This window comes from Aquila chrysaetos, chromosome 10, assembly GCF_900496995.4.
Source record: "Aquila chrysaetos chrysaetos chromosome 10, bAquChr1.4, whole genome shotgun sequence".
Classification (NCBI taxonomy): domain Eukaryota; kingdom Metazoa; phylum Chordata; class Aves; order Accipitriformes; family Accipitridae; genus Aquila; species Aquila chrysaetos.
This window is the reverse complement of record NC_044013.1, coordinates 10,499,691-10,509,612: the sequence shown is the minus strand read 5'-3', so window position 1 is coordinate 10,509,612 and position 9,922 is coordinate 10,499,691. Positions and strand designations below refer to the sequence as shown.

The 9,922-nt window shown below is 40.7% G+C and overlaps 1 protein-coding gene across 2 annotated transcripts in view; it reads left to right on the top strand.

Annotated features, from left to right (window-relative positions):
- Positions 1-3,934: 3,934 nt before the first annotated feature.
- The window catches only part of MCCC1 (methylcrotonyl-CoA carboxylase subunit 1), a 25,213-nt gene continuing 19,225 nt past the window's right edge, over positions 3,935-9,922 (top strand). For both annotated transcript variants that reach the window (XM_030027233.2, XM_030027232.2), the window contains exons 1-7: positions 3,935-4,020; positions 5,391-5,437; positions 6,478-6,617; positions 7,055-7,150; positions 7,316-7,437; positions 8,408-8,555; positions 9,377-9,498. In XM_030027233.2, the coding sequence (XP_029883093.1) occupies positions 3,962-4,020; positions 5,391-5,437; positions 6,478-6,617; positions 7,055-7,150; positions 7,316-7,437; positions 8,408-8,555; positions 9,377-9,498 (734 nt within the window). In that variant the 5' untranslated portion in view covers positions 3,935-3,961. The remainder of the gene's footprint in view (positions 4,021-5,390; positions 5,438-6,477; positions 6,618-7,054; positions 7,151-7,315; positions 7,438-8,407; positions 8,556-9,376; positions 9,499-9,922) is intronic.

The following is a 9,922-nucleotide window of genomic DNA, read 5'->3' as shown; positions in this document are numbered from 1 at the left end:
GACCAACACTGGACCCAAGACCGGTGAAATCTTTCTCTTTCTCTCTGCCTTGCTTCCTCTTTCTCTCTCCTTTTCCACAATCCCTACACCTCATCCCTTTAGACATAAACCGTTGACCGAGTCTGGGACTCGGAGCGGATCCAGCCGCCCCCGGGCTCCTCTCTGAGAAGGAGTCTAGAAAGCAAGGGGGTCTGCTCCCAACCTCCTGACCCAACAGGAGGGGTCTCCTTATTGTCTTCCCTGAACTGACTCCCAAATAAGCAAGGTCTGTAGTATATGTTTGGTGATATAGGGCTAGCACGATACACAGTTTACTGACATAATTTCATGCCAATTCTTGTTGTGAGCATGCCAATTCTTGCTGTGAGTAAATAAAAGTTTAGTTTTGTGAGTTAAAAGATCCCTGGTGTCGTTTCACCTTAATCCTGACCTGGGAATCGGCAAACCTGAGTCATTGTCCTGAGAAATTGGGATGTGACAGACCCTCAAAGGCTGCTGGATGTCTCAAATTCTCTTTCTTTGCAAGGTTTAATGGCAGATGGAGGAACAGTCAGTCATTTTTCCTTTTAAGGCAAAACCCCTCCATGTGTAAGTCACACCACAGGCTGTCCCACAAAGGTTTTGAATCTAGCGGAGAAACGTTTTTGCATCAGAGTGTCTAGAAGAAAAAAGAAGTATTTTTTTTAAAGCACCCATTTGAGGAAGATAACACGGGTGAAGAGAGAAAGATTTCCATGAAGTTAACTCTCACTAGTAAGGTGACAAGACACTTGGAGACTACACTTTCTTTCGTACATCCATGGCTGTGGCCATTGCATGCCAAAAATGCAGGGGTATGCAGGGCTGAAGTTTATCAGCCACAGCAACACTCACACTCCTGGGCTTTCCCAGCTAGCCACAAAATGTCACAAAACCTGCATTTCCCCTTTTCTGCAAGTCCTATTGCCCAAGAAGTTGGTAGATCCCAAGTATTTTATTAAATTATAATTTAATTGGCTCAGTTTCCTATTTAACTCTTTCTTCAAAATTTTAAAAAGGAGTAGGTTGCACTTACCACACGCAGAAACAAAATAAATGGCTGTTGGGAAAAAGGAAGGTGGTCAATCTGAGTCAGAAAATCTGTGCAGATAGAGACATAGATCTTGGTTTTGAACCTCAGCTTTCCTGGGGCTTCCCTATACCCCAGAAAATTGTGAAGAATATGATTCATGAGTCCAGCCAATGTTTAACCTCATTCATTTTGCCATGGATGACATTTTTTCATCTCCTCAAGGAAAATGAATTCGTATTTCAAACAAATTATCATGTTCACAATCTGCTCATGGAAAAAATAATAATGAGAAAAGTACTGAAATTATTAATCTAAAGCAGCTTTCAAAATATGCCAAGCTTCCACAACAAAATTTAAAATGTTGCTAGTCCAACCTATCCAATATATCACTAGGTTCATCACAGTGCCTCTATCTGTGTACATGCACATTAAGCATATTACTGGTGTCAGTGAGAAAATGATTATTTTCTGCATTTCAGTTTTATTACTTTGCTCTTTCAGACAGCTGCGTATGCAATCTGGTGATCCTGCTTGACTTTGCAAGCCCCAAAAGCCGTGCTTGCAGGGTGCCTTCACCAAGATCAGATTTGCAATATAAATGTTTGCAACTTCCATTAGTTCTACTGTTCAAAGGGTAAACTCCTCCACCACCTCTGTAGCTCTTCCCAATGTTCAATGGTAAACTACATAAAATGCTGCCATCTTGTGTTTAGAGACAAATTAAACAAGCTGAAATTTTTTAAAATCTGGATTTCAGAAGACAAAAGTAGGATCTATGCTGTCAGCATGTTATGTTGAGGAAGAATGAAGTGAATGAGATATGGAAAAGTTGTAGCTTCACTTAATAATTTAGTTTCTAAATCTCATCCGTTGAAGAATAACTCGGAGATTTAGAATGGTCTGACTATTTTGTGCAAGATGTGTTTTGTATATATCAAATTAACAAGTAAGGCTGTAATCAGAATGGCACACAGTTGGCATTCATAGAGTAAGGACACCCTGGAACAATTAGGCCTTGATGTTTTGAGGATGCTTTGCGTGCATTGCCAACTTGGCAAGAATACTCAAGGTCCATCGGAGAGAAAAAGAACGTTCTTGAGATAACAAGCAGGATAATTGGACCTAAGAAATGTAGGATGTGACTGATAAAAAGAAACATCCTGTTCCAGAAGGCGTCAAAGGCCGGATGATTGCCAAAGCAGCATGAACTGGGGGAAAGGTAAAGGTGGCAGGCGGAGATCGCGACCTCCGACTCCATTCCAGGCTGGAAGAACTTGCCACCCTGCAAGGAGCATATGTGCTAATCTACATAGCAAGTGAGGCTAATTTGAATAGGACTGGCCAATAGTAGATAAGATGGTGACTACTAACCAATGAATGTAAATTTAGGTGGGTTTTTACTAATCATGTAACAGAATAAATACATTGTTTTTCTTTGGTGTGCTGTGCTAGCTTTGTGGAATTACCACCTAGCACCCACCTTTGCACAAATATGAAATAAATAATGTCTCTGCTGGGTGTGAGATTATAGGCTCGTTGCACACCAGGAAATGAATCCGCTTCTCAGACAACAATCTTTAGAGCAAGTGCTGAACACACCACCTCTTGCAGTCAGGTTCGAGGGACCATGCTTTTTCCCCAAGCTGATCTGGCATCCGTGTAACCTACTGCAACCACTCAGTCCTTGGTGTGAGAGGTCACCATGCCAAATTAAAAAAAGCAACAGCGGAACAAGCAGAGATTACCTGCATACCAAGAATGCTCTTTATGTAAGAAACTGTGTTAACGCTTCAAAATTCAGAGAACACGTAAGACATGTTAAAAACTACCACTATTACAACTGAAAGCTTGTGTATTCCCGTTGTGAAAAAGCACGGTTGCTTTGCTATTTGTAAACAGCAACTAGAAATACTTATTTTGACTAAGTGCTACTGTTTGGGGTTTTTTTAATTTCTCTATGTAAGTAATATTAAAATCACAGTCATGTGAAATACTATTTTGGAAATGCTTTATTGTATTCTATCAGTATCACAGTTTATCTGAACATTATTGTTAACCTAGGTTTAGTACATCAGTGTGACTGAGGCAAACAAGGTGACCTTGGGGATTCACTCTCCGTTTCTTTCTGCGTTATGAGATCCAGCTCAATACGGAAAATAAGAATGGCCAGATGAGGCCTGACCAAAGGCCCAGCTCCCCTTGTGCCCTGTCCCCTCAGGAGCACGGGCGCTGAGCTGGAGCCGCACAGGGAGGTTTAGCAAGGCCCCGCACAGGGGTGACCTGCAAACCTGCGAAGTCTGAGGGAGCGGGACCGATCGTGCCTGCTTTCTGTTCACGAGAGGGTGAAATGTGCTGGTCCCACAACAATCTGAACCTCTTCCATGTACACAATACAGTTTTGAGCTGGGGAGCTGGGCCTGGGCACAGGGATGTTACGATATCTGAGGATCCCTGTGCCGTTCCCAACCACCCTCACGTTTCGTGTCACCGCTCTATTACAACCCCGGCTGTCATTCCCGAAGGAACATGGTCGGCTCAGAGCCCACGCTTCCACAAATGTAGCCAGGAGTCCTTCGGCAGCGTGCATCCCTTCACGTCTATACGAATTGTATTCGATCTGCTGCTTTATTGACCGGTTTCTCGGTGTCATCCGACCCCTGCCGCCTTGTCCCGCCTCTGCCCCCACCAGTCCGCCATTTCACCCCCTCTCCCAGACCGCTCGGGAGTAACAACACGACCTCCTCCTCCTCCCCCGTGACCTCCCTCCACCCTAAGCGCTTTCTCTCCCCGCTCCCCGCCCGGTGGCTCCTCCTCGCCGCGGCCCGCCTCAGCACGCCCCTGCCGCCGCAGCCAGTGGCGGCCGGCCTGGCGCGCACACCCTCCGTCCCGCCGGCCCCCGCGCTCACCAACATGGCGCTGGCGCTGGCGGCCGAGCGGGGCCGCTGCTGCCTCTGGGCGCTGCGGCATCAGTGAGTGCGGGGCGGGGGGAGGTGGCAGACGGCGCGCCGGGCCCCGCGGCCCTTCGGGGGCGGCGGGCGCTGCCTCTGCGGCCCCCTCGCTTTGCCCCGGGGTTGGCCGACTCGCCCCTCGCTTCTTTCCTTCCCCTCTCGCCGCTGGGGCGGCGGGCTGCGTGGCGGCCGTCAACGGGGGCTGACAGGGGCGGCGGAGGCAGGGATCGCGCCCGGGAGGGAGCCGGCGGCGGCTGTCGGGCCTGGCGCGGGGTGTGTGTGGGGGAAAGGCTTCCTAAAGCCGAACCTGGAGCCGGGCTGCCCGAGGGAGGACGGGGGGAAGGGGCTCTGCGCCTCGGGAGGAGCGAGGGAGCTGGGCCGCCGCCCGGCCCCGCTCCTCGGTGCCGAGGATGGCGCCTGTGTGTGGGGGATGCAGGTACCCCGAGCTCCTCTGTGGAAAGAAAGAGCAAAAAGACCCACCCGGGGTTTCAAGTATAGTTATAGCGGTTGGTACAGGTTCCACGAACGTAAACTTGTTATCTTCATATGTTCATATATCCCGGGTGCTCGGGGTTTGATAAGCGTCGCTGACTAGGCACAGTAGCCACCCCTCCGCTGCCTTGTAATCCTGTGCAGAAGCAGTTAGTGACCATGACAGCTGCTTATTAGAAGTTTAGGAAATGCACTAATTTCCTCAGTAGTTATTGAAACCGAGCATTTGGTTGTCTGGTGTCAAGGATGTCTCGTGTCTCTTTGATATTGTTTATGAATTGCTGGACTTGATCCAAGATTCCAAAGTTGATTTATATGTTAATTAAAACACTTCTAAGAGTTTACTTTTACAGTTTCTTAGAGCCACTTAGCCTTCACTATCTGATTTCTTCAGCATTAGTCATCTGAGGTTTAACTTTTCATTTCTGAAATTCTTCATAGGGCTTCTTTCTTGCTATCTTTCACATTTTTCTCTCTTGCACCTTTTCTCTATACAAACAACTCCCATTTCCTTTTTAAACTTTTCTGTTTTATGGTTGTTTAAGGCTTCTTTCCCAAATACTTCAAGTTGTAATAAATGCCAAATGTTGGCTGTTCTGTCCACTAAAAGAGTTGTTTGGGTTTTTTTTAAACAAATATCTTGACTGTTTTGATTTGAATGCTGGTAAAAAAGCAAGGGGATGATTTCTGTTGTGTTTAAATGAAAACACTTAAGGAGAGATCTGGTGAAGTTTGTACAACCTTCCTTGTTGTACTTGAATGTGTTCTGTGTAAATAGCTGTATCAAAAGCTTCAGACCTGTTCTAGTGCTGTCCTTCTCTCACCTGAAAATAAAAGTAGCTTGGTTGCCACTTTTGCATATACTTTTGTAACACTTCTGTGTGTTTATAATTGTACAGGCGATGGAATCAAGTACAAAGATTTGTGAAATGGGCCTCAACGATAGGTATGAAATTTAACTTCTTTAGCTACTAGGTTTAATTGCTTGTGTAATGGGGATGGTTTTACAATTAGTTTTAGACCATTAGTTGCTCAAAACCTGGAGGTTTTTTTTAATAAATATTGCATATTTGTGTAGTTTTTGAAAACAGTAGTTTGTAGCTGACCTAACAGAAATCATCTTTAATGTGTAAACAACATTTTGAATAATTTTATCTGTCATATTTAGGTATACTCAACTTAATGAAAACTATTTATTTTTGTGACGTTTTCCTCTGAGTCCTTTTCTGATACAAATGTTGGAAAGTCTGTGAGAATTGTTTTTGGGCATAATGGTATTTAAAAAATATATGAAGGAAAGTGAAAAGTATTTAGCAAGATGGTTTAAACTGACCCTATTGTCATGTTGTCTAAAAAGATATGTTTTAGAATTCAGAGATATATTTTCATTTTATTAGTTAGTTTTAAGCTATTTAGTTCTGCCTGTGAGGTCTCTGGCTGTGCTGGCCTTGTATTTTCTGTCATGTTTTAACTGCTGTCATGAGGCATAATAGAAGCTTGTATGTCACTGTTTAAAAAAAAAAAAAAAAAAAACCCAACAAAAAACTTCATACCTTGTTATTTCTTTGAGACTGTGTATCACTGGGGAATAGTGCTCTTCAAACAAATGTGAATCACTTCTGGGGCGGGTGGCACAGGTGTTAATTGTTTACTAGCTGGTCCAGAAAGTACACAGTAAAAATATAAGCATCAACTTTTACGTTCAAGTGTTGTTTTAGGGTTAGAATATATTTCTTGGATACGAAAAAGAAAAAAAAAGACCTAAATTAAACATACTTCTGCATAGGGACTCTAAGGAAAAAATTCCAAGACTAGCATGGAAATGCTTTTGGATGAAGCATGTGTTTTTTCATTATTGGAAGAAATGCATAAACACTATAAATGATGAAAAAGAAATCTGAATTTAAAATTGCTTTATTTCCAGGAATGTTTTTGAGCATATATTTCTTTTAGAAATTGCTTACTGTGCTTCATGCTTTTAAACAGGTGGTCACAACATAACGAAGATTCTTATTGCAAACCGAGGAGAAATTGCATGCAGAGTGATGCGAACAGCAAAGAAAATGGGTGTGAAGTCTGTAGCAGTTTATAGTGAAGCAGACAGAAATTCCATGCATGTAGCAATGGTGAAGTATATTCATTAAGTTTGTGATTAATGTTCATTCACAACAGTATTTCTCATTAATTAGTTCAATGTGAAAGTAGATCTGTGTGCTAATGCAGTTGATTTTCACCTCTGTAGAGTTACTTCCAAGTTTTCCTTGAATCAATGAAAAGTTTGCCTAGTCTCTGTCTCAGCACCCGACAACTTTGCAGGAAGTGCCTTAAAGTTTGGTGCTCTAACTCCAGAGTAGCCGCTGAGAGTTAGAGAATGGACTCTGATTTTGGGAAGAAAGTCAGAATTTGTTTCAGCCACTTGAGTCTCTCCATGAAGAGAGGCAGTGATTTAAACTGTTGCATGCTAGCAGTCTGATAAACAATACAATTAGCTCAGAAATTCAGTTAAAATTGCTTTTTATTATCTAATAAACAGTATCTGTTATATGTAATTTTTCCATAATAGGCAGATGAAGCATATTGCATTGGTCCAGCACCCTCACAGCAGAGTTACTTGGCCATGGAAAAAATAATGCAGGTGGCCAAGGTCTCAGCAGCACAGGTAAGTAGATCATGACCTTAAATCTTGTGTTACTTCCATGTTCTTTAGTTCTTTATTTTTACCCGTGGTGTTTCCATCTTGTGTTTCCTTAGCACTCTACTGAAGTTCAGGGTTTTCTAAGCTAAACTGATATAAAAATAGGCTGGTAACATTATTCTGTTTTAGGCTATTCATCCAGGTTATGGTTTCCTCTCAGAAAACACAGAGTTTGCAGAATTGTGCAAGCAAGAGGGAATCATCTTCATAGGTCCGCCTTCATCTGCTATCAGAGATATGGGTATTAAGAGGTATCTATTTCTGATTTGTTCCTTGGTTATGCAGTTTACAGTTTGGCAAAGCTAATTTTGTTAACAAATGACCAGTTGCTCCATAATTATTTTATTCTGTCAGTTTTCATTGTCTTATATTTTTATGGCTTTCTTCAAAGGAATAAGCTCCAGGTTTATAGATGTGGGATTCCTATAGATGTAGAAACAATCAAGATTGTTCAGTTATTAGGATTTTGGTAATTAAATACCTAATTGGTTCTAGTTTTCCAGAATTGGGGCATTGCAGTGTTATATAGGTATGGGTTCAGCAGTCAGATTGGATGTCTTGTATATTGGTCAAAAGAACAGTGGAAAAGAAACACCATATAATCAGGGATTATTGTGGCTCGTGTAGAATGGGGTGTTAGGTTTTGCTCATCACAGAGGATCTTATTCTTAGTTACTTAGATCAAAGAAATGTTTCCAGGGTATGAAGTGTAAATCAAGAATATGGAAATAAGGTTATTACTAACACATGAACTGTGTAAGATTAATTTCAGATAATTAATTTTTTATCACTTCCTAATGTGAGAGTAAATTACCTCTGTAATTTAACTAGTTTTGCATGCATGTTTGAAGTTAACAGTTGTTACGCTTGAGTGTTTTATGTGTGGTGTGAATCCAGCCTCTAGTTTTGGCAGGATACAGTGTTGTAATTTCAAAATGTTAGGTTTTGATCTCTGTAATGTGGGTCAAAAGATAGGAAAGAACAGTAAGCCTGAAACTGACTACTGCTTTTATGTGAAGGGCTTGGAGGAAAAAATCCCTATTTGAAGCATTTGAATAATTACAATCCAGTCGTATGTAACCCACTTAAGTAAGTAGTCCTCTTCAGGTCAGTGGAACTACTTTTGTGAGGAGAGTTAACATTGGGAACATATACACATTTGGAGCTTAAAGTAAGAAAAACTATTATTATCATTCTAAACATAAAACTGTTCTGTCAAAGTACTTCCAAAGCTATAATGTCGGCTGCTGGCGTTCCTGTTGTTGAAGGTTATCACGGAGAAGATCAATCAGATGAGTGTCTAAAGGAACATGCCAAGAGAATAGGATATCCAGTAATGATTAAAGCTGTTCGTGGAGGTGGAGGAAAGGTAAGGGAACTAATCTGTTCATCACATGGTATAAAGTTGTCATGTCTCGGTATCTGTAACTGACTATTCTAAAATAAATCTGAAAACAAAACTGGAAAACTACTTTTTGCTAGAATTTACTATTAATGTCCAATCTAGCACTGTGAAATCTCATTTCCTTTTGTTGTGCAGTCAGGCACAAGATAAGTAGCTGCTATATATTGGAAGAGTTTTGTTTATGTCAGTGGATGTCCAGTTATTCATATAAGCAGAAATGTTGTCGTGTGGATTTGTTTGTGTGAAATTAGGTGACTTTGAATTGTTACTGTGTGGTGGCCTGTGTGACTTGTTTTTGCTAGCAGTTTTAAATGTTGCATAAGAAGTGATTAGAAATACCATTTAAGTATTTGGTGTCTAGACAGTTTTTAATGTATGGTGAATTCCCTCTCTAAATCTGATTTTACTCTGAAATAAATTTCTATAAAAATGACATGATTGAGAATTCTTAATTATTTCCAAAATAGCTATATTTGTTTTGTAATGAAAACAATTTTTCTCTGCCATCCTTCGAAAATTTCTGTGATATTTAAGAGTAAAATTCAATTCTCTACTGATCCATATCAGTGGAATGATAATATCTGTTGTTTACACTTCTTATGGCACTTTCAGTGGGACTTAGTAGGATTATATTCCTGGAAGTTGATACACAATTTTGCTAAAGTTTAAGAAAGAAGGGAAAAGTGTTATCGTTAAGCTCATTTCTTGCTGTTTGTGTGCAACAAGGATTTTTATTGTGTACCATATATTTAGACATTTAGATATGCTTCTTTCCTGTATTTTAGGGCATGAGAATTGCTCACTCAGAAAAGGAGTTTCTGGACCAACTAGAATCAGCTAGGAGAGAAGCAAAGAAGTCTTTCAATGATGATGCAATGCTGATTGAGAAATTCGTAGATAATCCAAGGTGAGAAATAGATGTTTTAATATAAACACTTTAATGTTTATTCTACTGTTAAATAAACATAACTGTTTTAGTAGTAGGATGAAAATTGGTCTTGTATGTTTTATTTGCACTATGGCAGGTTTTAATTTAGTAAAAGTTGTTTATAATGTATTGATTTCTTGCAGTGACTTTGTTTTGAATGATAAGAGTTAAAATACCTCTGTTAGGGAGACATGGCAGTGACATTTAATGACATTGATATTCCTCTTTGAGTGAGGTTTCTAAACTTGATTTACATCTAGAAAAAAAATAAATCACTTTATAATACTTAAACTACAGACATGAGTCAAGCTGTCATGGTGTTTCTGCTGCCCTCAGGTGTCCTAAACTAGTTATTTAATCTTTCTCTATTTTGATATTTAAAACAGAAGTGATAGTCTTTAGC